This window comes from Ranitomeya imitator, chromosome 2 (genome assembly GCF_032444005.1).
Source record: "Ranitomeya imitator isolate aRanImi1 chromosome 2, aRanImi1.pri, whole genome shotgun sequence".
Taxonomy (NCBI): Eukaryota; Metazoa; Chordata; class Amphibia; order Anura; family Dendrobatidae; genus Ranitomeya; species Ranitomeya imitator.
This window is the reverse complement of record NC_091283.1, coordinates 333,467,002-333,489,418: the sequence shown is the minus strand read 5'-3', so window position 1 is coordinate 333,489,418 and position 22,417 is coordinate 333,467,002. Positions and strand designations below refer to the sequence as shown.

At 44.2% G+C, this 22,417-nt stretch overlaps 1 protein-coding gene across 1 annotated transcript in view; it reads right to left on the bottom strand.

Moving 5' to 3' along the window:
* Positions 1-7,518: 7,518 nt before the first annotated feature.
* Positions 7,519-22,417, bottom strand: part of LOC138663599 (oocyte zinc finger protein XlCOF22-like) — a 112,301-nt gene continuing 97,402 nt past the window's right edge. Inside the window, exon 7 of the mRNA XM_069749861.1 lies at positions 7,519-10,043. Within this exon, the coding sequence (XP_069605962.1) occupies positions 8,680-10,043 (1,364 nt within the window). The 3' untranslated portion in view covers positions 7,519-8,679. The remainder of the gene's footprint in view (positions 10,044-22,417) is intronic.

The following is a 22,417-nucleotide window of genomic DNA, read 5'->3' as shown; positions in this document are numbered from 1 at the left end:
CTCTGACCGGCTGGGATGATTTTTTGGATGTTCGGCCCCCCATTCTAGTGAATGGGTCTGGGTCCCACCAGACCCAAGCATGCAGGAGTCCGCTCAACTCTACTTGGCACCTGTCCACAATGCCAAAAGTACTAATCCCTGGTTTAATGGTGAAACAGGGTTTATGTGTCTAAATCAGCGCTGCTGATAAAGATGAAAGACGGACGATATTCTTCAACGCTTTATTAGAAATTTCAAACAGGTTAATTGTCAACATGTTTTGAGATCATGCCGGATCTCTTCCTCAGGACAAAACATTACAAGTAGGGTTGAGCGACTTTAACTTTTTTAGGGTCGAGTCGGGTTTCGCGAAACCCGACTATCTCAAAAGTCGAGTCGAGTGAAATCGGCCGATTATAGCGAAAAGTCGGGGATCGACCGAAACACGAAACCCAATGCAAAGTCAATGGGAATTGTCTCTCTCTCTCTCTCTCTCTTATCAGATCAGTCAGATTTGCACGTTCCTATATGCTGTCTTTTTTTTTTTCTTTTCTCGAAAAAATTTGCGAAACTGGGCACATGACAATTCAAAGTTTATAAAGCAAAAAACATCACAATGATTAAATACAATAAAAATAGACAAAATAGACAGATCATGTATGTAACAAATCTACGGAAAAAAAAATTCAGAAAAATCAAAATATAAAAACAAATATTAAAATGTATAAAAATGATTGATGAATAAAAAACTCCTTTATCACAACACATGTATTTGTCTTTGAGAAGCAACTCATCCGACATACGAACTCATGTTCTAATGACCAGAAGTTACCAAGCTTGTGTCATTAGGGGAGCGAGCCACTCAAGCCACTTATGTTTTAATCACTGGTGAGAATGTGTAAACCGCATCAGGTCACCGGGAAAATACTCTAGACCTGGCTAAAGTTAGAAGACGGACTGGTGCTGGTTAAGGATGACAGACAAATGAATGGGTAACTCCTGGGAAAAAAAGCTTTGTGTATTACACAAGTGTATAGAATTAAAGCAAAATGCCGGCATTTTTTTTTTTTGGGCATAGCAGAGAAGGGAAAATATTAAAATAGTGACGAGGGAATGTGGAAAACATCATATGAAAGTGAATGAAACTGCAGTGAATAGACTGGTCTATTCTTTCATTTAATAATAAAGATCGAGAGGTGAAAAATTCATTATTTAAACTTCCTGAAGAGTGTTGGGTATGGAGAACCAACCTAGCTGTGATTGTAGGACAGCAGAGTGCTGCTAGATTCATTGGCAGTGGACCGACATCAGTATTGGAGAATGTTGACTGTATACATGAAACGAGTTTGGTAAAACAGTTCAGCATGGGAACAAAACTGTGAGGATTCATGGTAAAAAATTGAGTTACCTACTGGCTCTGTGCATAAGGCATCTAAAAAACCAGACCAATTAGCAGGGATGGGGGCTGTTGGGCTGAGTTCCCTTACCAGAAATGAGTTGGTGAGTATTTTATATTATATATTCTCACACATAGCGTGGGAGGGGAAAAATATAAGGAAAAAAGAGCAATTTATAAAAGAGCACAACCTGGTAACCCGCGTCCCCTCAAAAAAAAAAAATCTCCTCAGGGGTAACAAGAACTGAAGGCCCTAAGGGTGCAGCCTCCAGGGAGGAAGAGCGTCTATGGGATGAAAATACTGGGGTAATAACCCTTCATCGTGAATGGGAGATAAGCAGTAGAATTTTTTTTATGAATGTATTAATTGTGGAAAAAAGTAGGTGTTAGAGTATTGGGTGATCCTTGAATATGAATCTACAGGTGAAATTGGAGTTGCTGGTAACGATAATTTGTGGTGGAGCAGACATTTTGGTGATAACTGAAAAAGATTAGAAAAATTGGGAGTAAGTAATCCGTAATATATGTACTATAAAGTTTGAGATTAAAATCAGATGCAAATAGAGCCCCGCCCAAGTACTATGTGCTTTTAGTGAACATACAGTGGGTAGGGAAAGTATTCAGACACCTTTAAATTTTTCACTATTTGTTTCATTGCAGCCATTTGGTAAATTCAAAAAAGTTCATTTTTTTCTCATTAATGTACATTCTGCACCTCCTCTTGAGTGAAAAAAAACTGAAATGTTTGCAAATTTACGAAAAAATGACCAAAATATTACATGGTCATAAGTATTCAGACCCTTTGCTCAGTTTTGAGTAGAAGCACTCCTTTGAACTAGTACAGCCATGAGTCTTCTTGGTAATGATGCAACAAGTTTTTCACACCTGGATTTGGGGATCTGTGACGCCCCAGGATCCTGGTCACGCTTGGAAGCGATGAAGGCTATCTTTCACCAGGTAATCACATGCACACAACACGTTCACACTCCAGGCCAGAAGGGTGAGCTCTAAACCTGGTTTAGGGTCAACTCCCCTATAAATACATTCTGGTCTGGAGGGAAAGGGAGACTTCAGTCAGACTGTCAGAGGACAGAGAAGAGGGCAGACAAACAGAGTGTCGGAAGGTCTGAAGGGACCATGTAGTCAGAGGTACTATAGCTCCTGAAGAAAAGATAACTTAGAAAGAACAAACAACTTGTGGAAAGTGTGAAGGAGCGAAAAGGCACAGGAGAGTGATACCAGTGGAACAGAGCAGTGAATTAGCCATCTCCCTGGCTGGCGCAGATTCTGGTAGCCGGGAGACTGTGGCTGTGCTGAACTTTAAGTGGCATAGCTGAAAACGGCAGGACAATTGAACTTCAAGTTACCTGTCGGCCTTTACACCCAGGAGACACAGTGATACTTATAGGGTCCGGGTCGTTATAGAGACCCTGTAAAAAGGCCTGCTTTACCTGTCATATGGGTTGTGTCCTAACCTTTAAGGGGGACAGAGAGAAACTGTGAGGACCTTATCAGAAGCCATAAGCAGTAAGGGACTACAACTCCACCATGCTTTGAGGAAGGCTTTAATCTCCACCTGGTGAAGGGGACTCTGGATTCGCTTCCAAGCTGGCCGGACCCTGCCTGTCCTGTGATCTGGTGCCCTGGACTGCAGTTGCCTGAAGCTTCAGTAAACCAGGTAAAAAGACTGCAAACCTGTGTCCTCGTTCTTCACTGTACCTCTCACCATCTTCACCTATACACTGGGAGCCCTGGGAACCTACTTCACCTGTGGGAAGTTATACCATCTAGCTGCCATACCATCACCCCAGAGGACCCCTATAAGCACCGTCGGTCCCCACTGACCGAATACCACAGGTGGCATCAAGAACATAAACTTTAATCAATATCCCGTTTACATGGGCGCCCAGAGCCATGGACTGGGTCGCCACCATGACACATCCCCTTAAGTACTGGACCCGGTACCGAGTGCCCCACGGCCCTGACGGGTGTTCCATTTTGGCGTCATGAACAGGATGGACTGACCCATTGGAATGGGTCATGTGCGACATGGATTATAATGGACTGTGTAAAATTGTTAATGGCCACCATTGCTGCACCATGAGGCGGAAAAAGGAGGAAGAAGATGTGTTGCCATGGGTGGAATTCATGAACCGGCGCGAAAGCTGGATCCACCCACTAGAGACATTAATGCCAGAAAAACATGTATGTCACCAGGACGGATCGGTCCCCAGAGTTGACCGGCGGGAAAGTGGAGCAGAGACCGCACACGAAATAGAGGAAAGAAGGAGGAAGACGCGGGAAAGCGTGGCCGCAGCATGGCTGCATGCTACCCAGTAACTGCATTGGTGGACAGCAGTGGAGAGCTGGCGGGACCTGCCGACACCAGAGAGGATGTCTCTGGTCAGCAGCCGCAAGAAACCACAGACCTGATGACCACCATGGATCCGGAGCTCCTCGGCGCAGAGATAGAGAAGCTAGCCCGACGACTACTGCGGACCCAGATGACAGCGGTGACCGCATGGAAGGAGTCCCTGATCTGGAGGATGAAGACCACAAAGCTTCAGACTGTACCACCAGCGCTCACAGCCCCAGCGGTGCCGGAAGTAGCGACGCTGCTGCAGGAGTTGGCACCGACGGAAAACCTGGAGCCTACACCTGTAACCCCAATGGAGCCAGAATGTAAGGCACCGCCGGAAAGCGAGATGCTGCAAACGGAGATGTCAATGCCGCAGCACAAGGCCCTGCAGCCCGCGGACCAGGCACCGCAACAAGTGATCCTGACCCCAGCGGAGGCGGAGAAGAACCCCGGCACCGATGAGACAAGTACGCAAGCTGCCCCGGTAGCTGAAGACACATTACTGGGACCCTTAGAACCCCCGCCGACTTTACCACCTAGCCAGATAGTCACTGTTAATGTAACATGGGACTGCATGATAGCCGTAAGACATGATTTAACTGACCCAATGACACTAGAATCATCACCCCTGAAGGCATACAGACCAAAAGAAGCCATACACTGGAAGCACCCAAAAACTGAGCTTATGGGATTCCCAGTAGAGGCCCATACAGCAGCTAACCATGTGGAAATACTAGCAAAAACCAGGTCCCGCAAAGCTAAACCTGCAGACAGAGGACCAATAAGATCCAGATATTATGCCCTACACATAAAAAGGTGCTCAGGACAGCAAATCCATATCCGTGTAGCCACTGAAAGTGGAACGCATACCCAGACTACTCAAACTCCTATTGATGGACTGTTTCCTATTGAGTCACCAGTTGTGACATCTGCTAAAGGACTTCCTCAGATAGGAAGCTGTGCACACCAGGAACTGCCCTGGAAGAATAATTAAAGAGACATTTACCTACGTGAAAGTAATGTAAATAACGTTTATTTGATGTTTTCTTTCCAGCTTGAAAAGGAGAGTAGGGTAATGGACAATAATTACCTGAGAACTTCCTTGTAAATTGTCGGTACCCTCAGGAGCACCCTGGTTCTACCCACTTTGCCGGCGTGTTAGGGCCTTCTTTACCTTGTTTTGCTTTAACAGGCCAGAAGCAGAACTGTAGTGGAGGCCAAGACTGGTCAATGCGCCTTTGTATATAAATGTTTGCACTTCTACCTGTGTGCACTTATGTTATTGTTATGTAACGTTCAAGAAAACGCACCTCCCATAAAGGGATGTCTAAGTTAACTTGTTGAAATGCATTTCCACAAATGTTGCATGTCTTTTATTAACCTGCAACAGTTGTTGTTTCTTTTTCCCAGTCCAGGGGTACTGGATTTAACGGGGGGGGGAGGGGTTTGACGCCCCAGGGTCCTGGTCATCACAGTGGCACCGCTTTCCCCTTGGGGAGAGTGATGTCATGCTTGGAAGTGATGAAGGATATCTTTCACCAGGTAATCACACATACACACAACACGTTCACACTCCAGGCTAGGAGGGGGGAGCTCTAAACCTGGTTTAGGGTGAACTCCCCTGTAAATACATTCTGATCTGGAGGGCAAGAGTCAGTTAGTGAGCAGACTGTCAGAGGACAGAGAAGAGGGCAGACAGACAGAGTGTCAAAAGGGGCCATGTAGTCTGAGGTACTACAGCTCCAGGAGAAAAGAGAACTTAGAAAGAACGAACAACTTGTGGAAAGTGTGAAGGAGAGAAAAGACACAGGAGAGTGATACCAGCGGAGCAGAGCAGAGGAACTGAGGACCTTATCAGAAGCCATAGGCAGTTAGGGACTACAACTCCACCGCACTTTGAGGAAGACTTTCATCTCCACCTGGTGAAGGGGACTCTGAATTCGCTTCCAAGCCAGCCGGACCCTGCCTGTCCTGTGATCTGGTGGCCTGGACTGCAGTTGCCTGAAGCTTCAGTAAACCAGGTAAAAAGACTGCAAACCTGTGTCCTCGTTCTTCACTGCACCTCTCACCATCTTCACCTATACAGCGGGAGCCCTGGGGACCTACTTCAAGTGTGGGAAGTTATACCATCTAGCTGCCATACCATCACCCCAGAGGACCCCATTATGCAGCGTCGGTCCCCACTAACCAAATACCACAGGTGGCGTCACGAACATAAATTTTAATCAATATCCCGTTTACATGAGTGCCCAGGGCCACGGACCGGGTCGCCGCCATGACACATCCCTTTAAGTACTGGACCCGGTACCGAGTGCCCCATGGCCATAGCGGGCATTCCAGATAGTCTCCAGCTGGATGGTGAATGCTGGTGGGCAGCCATTTTCAGGTCTCTCCAGAGATGCTCAATTGGGTTTTGGTCAGGGCTCTGGCTGGGCCAGTCAAGAATGGTCACAGAGTTGTTCTGAAGCCACTCCTTTGTTATTTTAGCTGTGTGCTTAGGGTCATTGTCTTGTTGGAAGGTAAACCTTTGGCAAAGTCTGAGGTCCAGAGCACTCTGGAAGAGGTTTTCATCCAGGATATCTCTGTATTTGGCCGCATTCAGGTTTCCTTCAATGGCAACCAGTCATCCTGTTCCTGCAGCTGAAAAACACCCCCAAAGCATGATGCTGCCACCACCATGTTTCACTGTTCTGATTGTATTGGGCAGCTGATGAGCAGTGCCTGGTTTTCTCCACACATACCGCTTAGAATTATCAAAAAGGTCTATCTTCATCTCATCAGACCAGAGAATCTTACTTTTCATAGTCAGAATCCTTAATGTGTTTTTAGCAAACTATGTGGGCTTTCATAGGTCTTGCACTGAGGAGAGGCTTCAGTCGGACCACTCTGCCATAAAGGCCCGACTTGTGGAGGGCTGCAGTAATAGTTGACTTTGTGGAACTTTCTCCCATCTCCCTACTGCATCTCTGGTGCTCAGCCACATTGATCTTGGGGTTCTTCTTTACTTCTCTCACCAAGATTCTTCTTACATGATTGCACAGCTTGGCTGGACGTCCAGGTCTAGGAAGATTTCTGGTGGTCACAAAATTTTTCCATTTAAGATTTATGGAGGCCACTGTGCTCTTAGGAACCTTGAGTACTGCAGAAATTCTTTTGTGACGTTGGCCAGATCTGTGCCTTGCTGCAATTCTGTCTCTGAGCTCCTTGGCCAGTCTCTTTGACCTCATGATTCTCATTTAGTCTGACATGCATTGTGAGCTGTGAGGTCTTATATAGATAAGTGTGTGCTTTTACAAATCAAGTCCCATCAGTTTAATTAAACACAGTTGGACTCCAATGAAGGAGTAGAACCATCTGAAGGAGGATCACAAGGAAATGGACAGCATGTGAATTAAATATGAGTGGCTGAGCAAAGGGTCTAAATACTTATGACCATGTGATATTTAGTTGTTTTTTTTTATAAAGTTGCAAAAATTTCTACATTTCTGTTTTTTTTTTCAGTCAAGATGGGGTGAAGAGTACATTAGTGAGAAAAAAATGAACTTTTTTGAATATACCCAATGGCTGCAATGAAACAGAGTGAAAAATTTAAAGGGGTCTGAAAGGGTTCTGAATACTTAAAGTACCCACTGTACATTTCTGTAGGCCAACATTTCGGATTTTAAAATAAAATTTCAAGCTGCTGTTATAAAGTATTCTAATTTACTGAGATAATGACTTTTGGGTTTTCATTGGCTGTAAGCCATAATCATCAACATTAACAGAAATAAATACTTGAAATAGATCACTGTTTGTAATGACTTTATATAATATATGAGTTTCACTTTTTATATTGAAGAACTGAAATAAATTAACTTTATGATGATATTCTAATTTTGTGATAAGCACCTGTATATGGATTCTGGGAATGTCCAGGGCATCACAGAATGGTCTCATGTCGCTCGGATCTTTAAAAGTATACAACGTTCCATTTTTCCGGATCTGCAGCTGGAAAGGGCACCCCCAGGAGCACATCAGGACATTTTCCAAGACTGCATCAAGTTGTAGTTTCAATACCCTTTTTTTAGGAAGTGTCATTCAGGATAGTTCTATGAGCAAGTGTATGCGTTTTCCATTTAAATCAACAGGTACCAAACTCCCTTGATTTCTTCATAATGCCTCTTTTACATTGAAAAAATGCATGACAGAATGTCTCTTAGACGCTTAGGATCTAGGCCATGATTGCCTAGTGTACATCAATCTCCTTATCAATAGGATCACCAAAGATATTATTGAATAATGTTTACAGTGTTGACTTAATCGATTGTGCATTGAGGCTTTTAGGTATACCCCTTATACGGATATTATTGTGATTTTCTTGGTAACCAACCATATTAAACAGACTGTTTATTTGCTAACTGTGATGATCCAGTGTTTGTTTACGAGCATTTTGATGGTTCAAAACTTGTACGACATCATCCTGTAATATCTGTACTTTGTCAGTAAGCTGTGACTATTCTAGAAGTGAGGGAACGTATTTTAGTTTTGTATGTGGTCTCCAGCCTCTGTATATATTGCTCAAAGTCTTGATTAGTAGGGAAACACACAATATAATGTTTCAAATCAATTTTGGTGTTCCCCATATCAGAATATCCTGTGGTTGGGAAGGGGTGGGGTTTAAATTTCACAGTGAAGCAAGCACTGCTCAGTGCGTGGTTTTCATTGAGAGAGTACAGGGAGATTGGTTTTTTCTTTTAAGGCCAAAATTAAGAGAGAAGATGGTGCAGGACTTACAGGCTTGAGCTGTCAGGCATCATGAGGGATAAGACTGCTTCTTTTTCTACTTTGAGGCAAGGCAGCATTGGCTCTGGAGCGGGAAGATGACCCATTTAATTAAAAAAAGCTTCTACCTTGTGTAACTGCTCTGGTGATTAAGAAGAGAGGATTTCTTGTCAAAACATTTTCCTCATTCTGAACTTGAAAAAGGCTTCTCCCCTGTATGGGTTCTCTGGTGGCTAACAAGTTGCGTTTTCCGGAAAAAACCTTTCCCACATTCTGAACATGTAAAAAGCTTCTCCCCTGTGTGGGTTCTTTGGTGCCTAACAAGATCTGATTTCAGGTGAAAACCTTTCCCACATTCTGAACATGAAAAAGGCTTCTTCTCCCCTGTATGGATTATCTGGTGGCTAACAAGTTGCGTTTTCCGGAAAAAACCTTTCCCACATTCTGAACATGTAAAAAGCTTCTCCCCTGTGTGGGTTCTTTGGTGCCTAACAAGAGTTGATTTCAGGTTAAAACATTTTCCACATTCTGAACATGAAAAAGGCTTCTTCTCTCCTGTATGGGTTCTCTGGTGGCTAACAAGTTGCACGTTCCGGTTAAAACCTTTCCGACATTCTAGACATGTAAAAAGCTTCTCCCCTGTGTGGGTTCTTAGGTGCCTAACAAGATCTGATTTCAGGTTAAAACATTTCCCACATTCTGAACATGAAAAAGGCTTCTTCTCTCCTGTATGGGTTCTCTGGTGGCTAACAAGTTGCGTTTTCCGGTTAAAACCTTTCCCACATTCTGAACATGAAAAAGGCTTCACCCCTGTGTGACTTCTCTGGTGGTAATAAAGATTTTCTTTCCTATTAAAACATTTCCCACATTCTGAACATGAAAAAGGCTTCTCCCCTGTGTGACTTCTCTGGTGATTATCAAGATGCTCTTTCTTATTAAAACATTTCCCACATTCTGAACATGGAAAAGGCTTCTCCCCTGTGTGACTTCTCTGGTGCTTATCATGATGCACTTTTTGATTAAAACATTTCCCACATTCTGAACATGAAAAAGGCTTCTCACCTGTGTGGGTTCTTTGGTGCCTAACAAGTTCTGATTTATGATTAAAACATTTCCCACATTCTGAACATGAAAAAGGCTTTTCTGTGTGAGTTCTCTGGTGCTTAACAAAATATGATTTCTTGTTAAAACATTTCCCACACTTGGAACAAGAAAATCTATTCTCTGTTTGAATTTTTTTAAGTTTAAGAGAAGACTTTTTGAGGGAAAAACTAGTTCCATTTTCTGAACATGAAAATGGCTTCTTTGCTTTTTGAGCAATTTGTTTTTTAATGCTTATTTTGTGGCTTTGATTTTCCTTAGCAGTCAGTAATGATTCAGAAGACAGGACCTGTTTCATATTATCAGATGACAGATTATTGCTGTGAAGAGATGATTGTATATCTGGAGTAATGGCATTCATTTCAAACGTATCCTGTGGGATCTCAAGATCATCTGATTTTAAAATTGAATATGTCATCTGTCCCCCTGATCTCCAGGTACAGTCATCTGCAAAGAATAAAACCAATTATTATTACTGAATAAAAAATTCTTGAATTTCACATTTTATTAACATTTCTATTTAAACTATAAGTAAAAATGGCAAGCTATATAAAAAGATTCAATTATTCACCAGGACAATGACAGGTCACAGTCTAATAGAAAACCTCATAGGATGAACCACTGAAGCGTGGTGTTCATCTGTTATTCCAATATTTGGGAGGCAGAATGAACATACACCAAACAATCTTATGTAGGTGAAAATAACACCAATAAAATCTTGTACTCATCTAGCAAAAAAAAAAAAGTCCCCACTCAGGTCCTTGAGTGAGTACATGAAAAGTCTTAGTTACTTACCGGTAACAGGATTTTTCTAAACCCATGACAGCACCACAAGAGAGGGGATCCACCCACCAAGCACAGGAAACCTACAGTCTAAAAAGGCAGCATCCCTCCCTCGCATAAGTTGGATTACACAGCATGAGAGGACCTCCAATGGTTATTAATAAAAACATTAAAAAAAAACTAACACCACCTAATAAACTAAAGGTGTGGAAACAACGCTAGCGAAAGTAGTGCTCACCCACACGTAATAGGAGGGAATATAAGGGTGCTGTCATGGATCCGAAAAATCACATTACCAGTAAGTAACTAAGACTTTATTGATCACCCATGACAGCACAATGAGAGATTCACAGAGAAATATAATAACCTAAGGTGGGACTACCACCTGGAGCACCTCTGCTAAAATGTGAGGTTGGACGATGCACCCATATTCAATCTATAGTCCTATAGAAGGTAGAAGTAGAGGACCAGGTTTCTGCCTTACAGATGTCTTCTATCGAGTCGTCCGACCTCTCTGCCCAGGAGTATGCAAAGGCCCGAGTAGAAAGATACTAGAGACGTTATGTGGCCAACTTGCCACTTGCTAAGTTGACTAGAGAAATGGCCTCCGTAATCCAAATAGCAATTGTGGTTTTTGAGGCTCTACACCAGTGTTTCCCAAACTCCAGTCCTCAGGGACCCCATGGATCATGTTTTCAGGATTTCCATAGTGTTGCACAGGTGAGACAATTCCTGATGCCTTGATGATACTTCCACTACTTGAGCAATACTAAGGAAATCCTGAAAACATGACCCGTGGGGTCCGTGAGGACTGGAGTTTGGGAAACACTGCTCTACACCCTTTCCTACAACTATAGAGGGTTAAGAACCAAGTCATTTCCTTTCTCCAGCGTTTCAAAGTGGACAGGTATCTAATTACACATCTCCTATAATCCAAAGTATGCCATTTTTCCTCCTTCTGCTTTATTGGATTGGAACAAAAGGAGAGAAGGTTGACTTCTTGCAGCCTGGAATCACGCCGCTACTTTGGAAAGGTAGGGTGAATCGGGCTTAAAAGTTACCTTATCATCTAGGATTTGGGTGAATAGTGGGGCTATAGAAAGAGCCTGAATATCACTGACTTTTCTGGCTGAGGTCAGACCTGTTATAAGTGAAAGGACCTTCAGGGATGCAGATTCCATGGATTCAAATCCGTTAAGGCCAGATTTAAGTCCCACGATACTAAGTTTGCTTTACAAATGGTCCTAGATTTTAATGATGCTTTTATAAAATCGTGAAACCCAATAAATACCGGCTACATTACAGCTGTACAGAACCCCAAGAGCTGCCATGTGCACTTTAATGGTACTGGTGGACAAACTTAACTAAAGGCTTTCTGCAAAAATTCGAAGATAATCCTTACCGGTGGTCCACCTTCGACCCTAAAACCTGAAGAGTATAAAAATTTTCTATATGTCCTAGCATATATCCTGGTCGTGACTGCTTTCCTACTCTGAAGCAGAGTGGATAAAGGGTTTGGGAAAAAAAAACTCTCTCCCTTAAAACTGCGCTTTAAAATTCCACACCATCAATAGGAGGCTGGCTGCTTGCAGATGTAACACTGGCCCCTGAGAAAGCAGCTTCAGAACCTCCGAAAGAAACCATGGATTGGACACCTATATTCTTCTTTGTTATGATCCGGTGACCTTGGAGCCGCATGAAACTTTCTCTGGAGTAGGTGGAAACTGTACTGACCGCAAATCCTGAACTAACACCGCAACTAGAAGTAGCCGTGGGGTGTGCCTAACAAACCCTAGACACCTCGACACAGCCGGAGGACTAAATACCCCTATAGATGGAATAGGAATTCTACCTTGCCTCAGAGCAGAACCCCAAAGGATAGGCAGCCCCCCACGAATATTGACTGTGAGTAGGAGAGGAAAGACACACGCAGGCAGAAAACAGGATTTAGCAAAAGAGGCCACTCTAGCTAAATAGGAAAGGATAGGACAGAATATTAAGCGGTCAGTATTAAAACCCTTCCAAAAATATTCACAGCAGATAATACAAAAAATTCCACCATCTAACTAAAGACGTGGAACAAGGCAGGAGGAACCAGACAGAGGTCCAACACCTCCCAACAACCATGGACAACTGGCAAGGACTAATGAATCCTGCACACCTAAATACCCCAGTCAGAACTGCAATCAGCAGATACACCTGACCAGGACTGCAACCCAGGGACAACTGCATTACCACCTACAACCACTGGAGGGAGCCCAAAAGCAGAATTTACAACACTTCTTATCCATGAAAACCATGTTTCTTTAAGCCAGAAGGGAGCAATCGATACACTCCTTGCCCTGTCCTCCCTGATTTTTCTTATGACTATTGGGATCTGGGCTATTGAAGGGAACGAATATGCCAGGCCAAAGTTCCAGGAGGCTCGGAATGCGCCTACTACTAGTGGATCCTCCCTGTGGTCCAGGGAATAAAACACCTTTACCTTTCTGATTAGTCTGCTTGCTAAAAGGTCTATGATCGAGAGACTCCACATCCGATCTATCTGAAGATTTCATGACTCAGCTCCCACTCCCCATGATTTATGTAAGCCACTGATAATGTATTGTCCAAGAGGATCATGACATGTAGGCGCTGTAGGGTTACAAGAAATTTATTAACAGCCTTTTCTACTGCCAGCAATTCCTTTGCATTTGACGGCAGTGTTTTCTCACTCCTGGTCCATACTTCCTGAATCACCTCTTCCTAGATGAACTCTGTGGAGACACGGGGGTCAGTGGGTACTCTCGTCCACTAGCCCAGCTGTCTTTAGAAAGACTGCAAGGACCAGGCTCATACCACTGAATGCCCACTCTCTCTCCCCCTGGGCAAAACACTACTCAGGCAACATAGGATGAGGCTAAAACAGTGTGGCAATAATTTATTGAACCACCAACACAATAGCATACATAACAGTCCTAGCAAATACCCAAGATGGTGCAAATTACAGAATCTCACCTTTCTGCTGACTCACCCGGATTAGAGCAGCTTCCAGTGCCAAATACCCCCACCAGTGGCTCACCGCTTTTGGTGGGCCACCACAGCGAGGAGTTAATGAAAAGCTTAGGAAGCTAAACGAGAGCAGTGAGGTATGTGGCCAGGTGTCCCAACCTGGATTCTTTAAGACGTCTCTGGGGTTTCAGTGCTGGTCAATGAAGTAGTCCTGTGTTTATCCAACATTTTCCATGTTCTTTTCCCATTTAATGGGAGACAGACAAATTAAAGGACTGTAAGGCCAGTCTCCATCTGAGTAAACCTCCGTTGTCCCAAGCAGTCCGATTTAGCCAACTTAAGGTCGGTTAGGACAGTGAATTCCTTCCCTAATTTTTTTAGGGCAAAGACTATAGCCAAGCATTCTTTTTCTATTGCGGTGAATGCCCTCTCCCGGTCCAACAGCTTCTGGGAAACATAGGCTACCGGGTGTTTCTGACCATCGTCCCCCACTTGACGGAGTACAGCTCCCAATGTAATGTCCAATGCATCTATTTGGACAATGAACCGGTGGTTTAAGTCAGGAGCAGTCAGGACTGGGGTTTCGGCTAGCTGCGTTTTCAACTGGAGGAATGTGGACTCGCACTCTGGGGTCCTGATGAGATTGTGTGCATACTGTAATTGGGGATAAACTTTTGATAATAGTTTGCAGTCCCCAGGAAGGCATGTACCTGTTTTTGGTTGGCTGGGCGAGGCCACTGGGTAATGGCTTCTACTTTTGCAGGTTTGGAATGAATGCACTCACTTCCCACCTGATGTCCAAGGTATAGTACCTCAGCCATCCCCACCTGGCACTTATCAGATCTGATGGTAAGCTAGGCTTTTGCTACGCACTTGACACGCATGTTGACAATGCTCTTCCCAGGTATCGCTGAAGATAGCGATGTCATCCAGGTAGGCCCAGGCATACCCCTGACATCCCTTTAATAACTGGTCCAGCATCCTTTGGAACGTAGCCGGGGTGTCCCAAATGGTATGCTGGTAAATTCATACAGGCCAAAAAGGGTGAAGAATGCAGACTTCTCTTGAGCCTCTTGTGAGTGGGATCTGCCACTATCCCTTGCTCAAATCGATGGTAGATATCAACTAAGATCTGCCTAATCTATCTAGTAGTTCATCCACCCGAGGCATGGGGTACGCATCTGTACCGGTGACCTCATTGAGTTGCCTATAGGTCACAAAGAAGCGAGTACTCTTGTCTTTCTTGGGCACCAACACTACACTGGCTGCTCATGGGTTATGGGAATAAACTATGAATCCCATATTCAATATGACATCCACTTCAGCCTTCATCATTGCCAACATTGGAGGTGTCACCTGGTAGGCAAGTTGTCTGAGTGGAGTAGCTACCCCTGTGTTGACATAATGCTGGACCAAGGGGGTTTGACCAGGCCAACTCGTGAACAGGGAGCCATATGTTCCAATCAGTTTTGTTAATTGCTGCTTCTGTGATAGACCAAGATGCTCCCCGAATGGAACATCCGCTACCCCCGTTCCTCTTTTGGATTCCACCAATAAGTCTGGGATCTGGTTCAGATCTAGGTCATCTAAAGGAGGACAGCAAACTTCCAGGTTGGTAACTTTCCTTTCCTCATAAGCTTTTAGACTGTTAACATGATAGTTCCGTTCAAGCACACCTGCTTGATTCAAGGCCACCTTGTAATTTGTCTCCCTGCATTTCCTAGTGATGGTAAACGGACCTGCCCACATGGCTTGCAGCTTGTTTTTGCGTACTGGTACTAGCACTAGAACCTATTGTCCACAGGAATGTCTTGGAATCTGGCAGCATGGTTGTAACACCGTTGTTGCCTTTACTGTGCTACTTCTAAATTCCCATTTGCTAAGGCCATGAGATACCTCATCTTCTCCCTAAACTTATGGACATACTCTAGAATGGGAACCTCTTCTTTGTTAAAAGTGCCCTCCCAACTCTCTTACTAGCGCCAATGACCCTCGTACTTTTCGGCCGTACAGCAATTCAAAAGGAGAGAACCTGGTAGAATCCTGCGGCACCTCCCGGTAGGCCGACAGAAGCTGTAGGTTTTTCTACCAGTCCCCCCCATCAGACTCCACATACCGACTAATGAAGCTGCTTGAGCGTTCTGTTGAAACGCTCACGCAACCCGTTAGTTTTGGGGTGGTACGCATGGGGCGGACACCAAGTTTTTCCCAGAGGGTCTGAATCAGCTCGCTTTGGTACTCTGTCGCCTGGTCGGTCAATACAACCTGTGGAAACCCTACTTGACTAAAAATGTCCAGTAGAGCTTGAGCCACGTGCTCCGCATCTATGGATAACAAGGCAATGGACTCCGGATAGCGGGTGGCAAAGTCGAACAGGGTGAGGATAAACCCCTTTCCGCTGCGGCTGGGGATAGCTAAAGGGCTCACTAAATCAATCGCAACCCTCTGAAATGGTTCACCTATCAAGGGCATGGATTGGAGTGGGGTACGCCAGGGTGCTTCCCCCATTCGTTGACAAACTGGACAAGAGGCTCGGTATTTCCACACCTCTTGAGCGACCTTTGGCAACAAAAAACTATGCAGCAGTCAAGCCCGGGTCTTTCTGACCCACATGTGCCCAGCTACAGGGACGTCATGTGCCAAGCACAGGAGTTGGAGTCGATACTGATGGGGCACCACCAGCTGATGGACATGGGTCCAGTGGTTCTCTATACAGGATGTGAGCTTTCCTGATATAGTAGTAATTTCTCCCATTTATACACATACCCCTGATTTCTCTCTAGGTCGAGCGGCCGTACTGCGGGCAGACTCTAGGGTGGGGTCCGTGAGTTGAGCTTCCCTAAACTCCTTGCGATTTGTCTCCCCACCAGTCAATTGCAACAGTCTGGTTAGGTGTACTCACCACCATCGGCTCAGTGGAGGTTGAGGGAGGCTTGAAGTGTCGGTTATCCTCTGGATGGGTGGCAGAAGGATCCACATCAGGGTGTTGCTTGGCTTAGTTGTGGGTTATGACAGTGACAAATAGGCTGGACAGTCCTTGTCTGAGGTCATTCCCCAAAATAACAGGTGTGGGGATGCCGTCCACGGGTCCTACGTCAACCTCTCCCTGGTAAGTACTCCAGCTGCACACGAGCTAGAGGCATGTCCGAGCACTGACCTCCAGCCAGGGAAATGGTCACTTGGCAGCCTGGTAAATAGTGTTCAGGTGGGAAAATATCAGGGCTGACCAGGCTGATGGAGGACCCAGTGTCCCGAAGTCCTTAGGCCTTGTTATCACTGACCTTAACTGGCTGGATGTGGCGTAGGAGGTTAGCTGGTGTAGGGTGGCCAACCCGCCATAGAGTATGGATAGGACATCACTGCGGTTGGGGTGTCCTAGGAATAGCAACCCTCAGACCTTGTTGCTCATTTTGGCAGATGTTGACCGGCTTAGCTGGTTGTCAGGCTCCAGACATGGGTCCCAGGTTCTGGGAACAATCTTAGGTAATGTCTCCAATGCGCCCACATGTATAACAGCGCCATGGGTTAGGCAAATCACGGGTACTCTTGGTAACTCTGTCCTGGTGGGTTTTCTGCTGGGTAACGAGAAAAACCTGCTTGAGTGACTTGTGGTCGATCAAATCTTTGGTTGAAGGGTCCTATTGGATCGGTGAGCATATTGGGTCTCAAGTGGGGTTGATTGGCTGTAAACTCTTCAGCCAATCGGTCTGGTACTGTCACGGGGAGCAATGGGAACAGGAGATATGGAACTTGGGACCCTGGTCTGCGCTCAGGCTAAGGGAACCCTGTCTTTCTTTAACTCAGGTGTACCCTTGATGGTAGGGAGGACTGAGTCCCTATCTCCTGTCCAGCCCTGAGCTAAACCCCCAACCCCCACCCCAGGAGGTGAACCGTAATGGAAAACACTGATAAAGTAAACTGCACCAAAAAGCAAACTAACAGGACGACACAATATTTGTGGGGGAACACAATACAAATAAGGAAACAAACAAACAACAAAGTATACTTCACCAAACTCCAAATTCAGATTTGAGTATCAACAGCTACACCAAACACAGAACTGGTAAGCAAGAAACATGCAAATGCTATATTCGGCATCCAGGAATGTTCTGAGACATACTTTAAGGGAGAAGGCGTTCCCAGCAGCTGCAGCCTTCAATTGACACTAAGCAAAAAGTTAACTCCTGCAAAGCTGAACATCAGAGATCAAACTACTGCCCATGCCCAAACTCAGGCTGAGCAACAGGAAAGTTTAAGACTGCACATCGGACTCCCCAGTATGAACAGAGCCCGAAATCCGCATGTCAGCTACCCAGTCTCAAATTTCTGGGGCCATTTTTTTCATAAGCTGCTCAAGTACGATCACGTCCCGAAGGGCAGCAGCGGAGTGGGCAGCCCTACCATCAAGACAGCGGTTGTAGTGTCTCCGGAGTTGACTGCCAAATTCAACATAGGGAACCCCCTGTTGAGACAATGTCCAGAACTTAGGTGCGATATATCTCGGGGGTGGTGAAACTTTTAAGGACACCCTGCTGTCACTTTTTACCATAGTCCAGGCAGTATTGGAGGTCCAAGTGACCGGGCAGCATCCCATGCTCAAACAGTCAAACTAGTCCACACTTGTTTAGCCCAGTCAGCTGTGGGCACCTGATGCATCAGCATTAGAGTCTCAAAATCTTGCAGATGTTCATCGACTTCGGTGTTGGACTTTTTTTTTTTTAAATGAAATTTTTTTTATTGATATTTTTTTTTATAAAGATTTACACATAGGGAAAGTAAAGAAAAAAAAAAGAAAAACAACAACAACAACCAGACAAACATTGGAGAAACATAGTTCTTCACCCCCCAACCTTAAAAAGCATTAAACAGCATTAAATATCTTGACTTCGCAAAACCAGCATAATTAGATTAACAAATATTTGAACATAGCAACAATAGTCTAACCAATTACATATAATTTGTAGAAGTACTAATAACATTTTAATTACATTTTCAAAGAAGTTTTATTTGAGGCATCATATAAACATAAATCAAAGCAAGCAAATGCGAAATCTCCTCAGTTCCCTGAATGTCAATCCAGAGCCATCAATCCATAGACCCCATATCTTGTCAAATTTAGAGATAGCAACTCTTCTTAGGTATACGCCTTTTTCCAAATTTACTATCCAATTAGCTCTATCAATAAATTCTGATCTCATAGGCTCCTGATCTGCTATCCATTTTTGGGCTATATATTTCTTTGATTGAGATTATATATATATATATATATATATATATATATACTAGCTGAAGAGCCCGGCGTTGCCTGGGCATAGTAAATATCTGTGGTTAGTTATAGCACCTCACTTCTCTTATTTTCCCATCACGCCTCTCATTTTCCCAATCACATCTTTCATTTTCCCCCTCACATCTCTCATTTTCTCCCTCGCACCTCTCATTTTCTCCCTCACTCCTCACACTTGTCAATTCAACCTCACATGTGTCATTTTCCAATCACTCCACTATTTTCCCTCACTCCTCTCATTTTGCACTCACACCTTTTCATTTTCACCTCACACCTCTCATTTTCACCTCAGTATATACATGTTTGTCATCTCCCTTATATATAGTATACACCTGTATGTCATCTCCTGTATATAGTATATACCTGTATGTCATCTCCCCTGTATATAGTATGTACCTGCTGTGTGTCATCTCCCCTGTATATAGTATATACATGTATGTCATCTCCTTCTATATATAGTATATACCTGTAGGTCATCTGCTCCTGTATATAGTATATACCTGTGTGTCATCTCCTCCTGTATATAGTATATACCTGTATGTCATCTCCTCCTGTATATAGTATATACCTGTATGTCATCTCCTCCTGTATATAGTATATACCTGTAGGTCATCTGCTCCTGTATATAGTATATACCTGTGTGTCATCTCCTCCTGTATATAGTATATACCTGTATGTCATCTGCTCCTGTATATAGTATGTACCTGTATGTCATCTCCTCCTCTATATAGTATATACCTGTGTGTCATCTCCTCCTGTATTAGACCTCATTCACACGTTATTTGCTCAGTATTTTTACCTCAGTATTTGTAAGCTAAATTGGCAGCCTGAAAAATCCCCAGCCAACAGGAAGCCCTCCCCCTGGCAGTATATATTAGCTCACACATACATATAATAGACAGGTCATGTGACTGACAGCTGCCGTATTTCCTATATGGTACATTTGTTGCTCTTGTAGTTTGTCTGCTTATTAATCAGATTTTTATTTTTGAAGGATAATACCAGACTTGTGTGTGTTTTAGGGCGAGTTTCGTTTGTCAAGTTGTGTGTGTTGAGCTGCGTGTGGCGACATGCATGTAGCGACTTTTGTGAGATGAGTTTTGTGTGGCAACATGCGTGTAGCAACTTTTTGTGTGTCAAGTTGCATGTGACAGGTTAGTGTAGCAAGTTGTGTGCAGCAAGTTTTGCGCATGGCGAGTTTTGCGCATGGCGAGTTTTATGTGTGGTGCCTTTTGAGTATGTGCAAGTTTTGTGTGAGGCAACTTTTGCGTGTGTTGCAACTTTTGTGCATGTGGCAATTTTTCTGCGTGTGCAAGTTTTGCATTTGGCAAGTTTTCCATGAGGTGAGTTTTGCACTTGTGGCGAGTTTTGCGTGAGCCTAGTTTTTACATGTGGCGAGTTTTGCGCGTGGCGAGTTTTGAGTGGCGACTTTTGTGTTTCGACTTTTATGTGGCAAGGTTGGTGTATGTGTGGTGAAATGTGTCCTGGGGCGGTATATGTGTTCAAGCACGTGGTAGTTTGTGGCGCATTTTGTGTATGTGTTCATATCCCCGTGTGTGGTGAGTATCCCATGTCAGGGCCCCACCTTAGCAACTGTACGGTAAATACTCTTTGGCGCCATCGCTCACTCTAAGTCCCCCTTGTTCACATCTGGCAGCTGTCAATTTGCCTCCAACACTTTTCCTTTCACTTTTCCCCATTATGTAGATAGGGGCAAAATTGTTTGGTGAATTGGAAAGCGCGGGGTTAAAATTTCACCTCACAACATAGCCTATGATGCTCTCAGGGTCCAGACGTGTGACTGTGCAAAATTTTGTGGCTGTAGCTGCGACGCCTCCAACACTTTTCCTTTCACTTTTTTCCCCATTATGTAGATAGGGGCAAAATTGTTTGGTGAATTGGAAAGCGCGGGGTTAAAATTTCACCTCACAACATAGCCTATGATGCTCTCAGGGTCCAGACGTGTGTCTCTGCAAAATTTTGTGGCTGTAGCTGCGACGGTGCAGATGCCAATCCCGGACATACATACATACATACACACACACACACACATTCAGCTTTATATATTAGATATATATGTGTATAATATATATATATATATATATATATATATATATATATATATATATATAAAATTGTTTAAGGGGTACTTCCGTCTTTGTCGGCAACTTCCGTCACGGATATTCATTCGCTGATTGGTCTCGCCAGCTGCCTGTCATGGCTGAGGCGACCAATCAGCGAAGGCCACAGTCTGATTAGTCCCTCCCTACTCCCCTGAAGTCACTGCCCGGCGCCCGCTCCATACTCCCCGCAGTCACGGCTCACACAGGGTTAATGCCAGCGGTAACGGACCGCGTTATGCCGCGGGTAGCTCACTCCATTACCGCCGCTATTAACCCTGTGTGACCAAGTTTTCACTATTGAGGCTGCCTATGCAGCCTCAATAGTAAAAACATCTAATGTTAAAAATAATTAAAAAAAATAACAAATCATTATATACTCACCTTCTGCCGCCTTTCCGACGCTCCGGTGACCAGTCCATGCAAGCGGCAGGTTCCGGTGCCAAGGTTGGTGTGCGACAAGGACCTGCCATGACGTCACAGTCATGTGACCGCGACGTCATCACAGGCCCTGCGCGCCTGCGTGAGAAGGACCTGTCGTGATGTCACGGTCATGTGACCGTAACGTCATCACACCCTCGGACCGGAAGCTGCCGCCTGAACCGAACACAGGCGACAGAACTACAAGGGGCCCCTCGGAAGGTGAGTATATGTTTATTTTTTATCTGTGACATACGTGGCTGGGCAATATACTACGTGGCTCTGTGCTCTATACTACGTCGCTGTGCAATATACTACGTGGCTCTGTGCTGTATACTACGTCGCTGTGCAATATACTACGTGCCTCTGTGCTGTTTACTACGTAACTGGGCAATATACTACGTGGCTTTGTGCTGTCTACTACGTAACTAGGCAATATACTACGTCAATGGGCAATAGACTACGTAACTGGGCAATATACTACGTGGCTGTGCAATATACTATGTAACTGGGCAATATACTACGTGGCTGTGCAATATACTACGTCACTGGACAATATACTACGTCACTGGGCAATATACTACGTGGACATGCATATTCTAGAATACCCGATGCGTTAGAATCGGGCCACCATCTAGTATATATATATATATATATATATATATATATATATATATATATATATATACAGTGCCTACAAGTAGTATTGAACCCCCTGCAGATTTAGCAGGTTTACTCATTTGGAATTAACTTGGCATTGTGACATTTGGACTGTAGATCAGCCTGGAAGTGTGAAATGCACTGCAGCAAAAAAAAATGTTATTTCTTTGTTTATTTTTTTTTTAAATTGGGAAAAGTTTTTTCAGAGGGTCATTTATTATTCAACCCCTCAACCCAACAGAATTCTGTTTGGTTCCCCTAAAGTATTAAGAAGTAGTTCAGGCACAAAGAACAATGAGCTTCACATGTTTGGATTAATTATCTTTTTTTCCAGCCTTTTCTGACTATTTAAGACCCTCCCCAAACTTGTGAACAGCACTCAAACATGGTCAACATGGGAAAGACAAAGCAGCATTCCAAGGCCATCAGACACAAGATCGTGGAGGGTCACAAGGCTGGCAAGGGGTACAAAACCCTTTCCAAGGAGTTGGGCCTACCTGTCTCCACTGTTGGGAGCATCATCCGGAAGTGGAAGGCTTATGGAACTACTGTTAGCCTTCCAC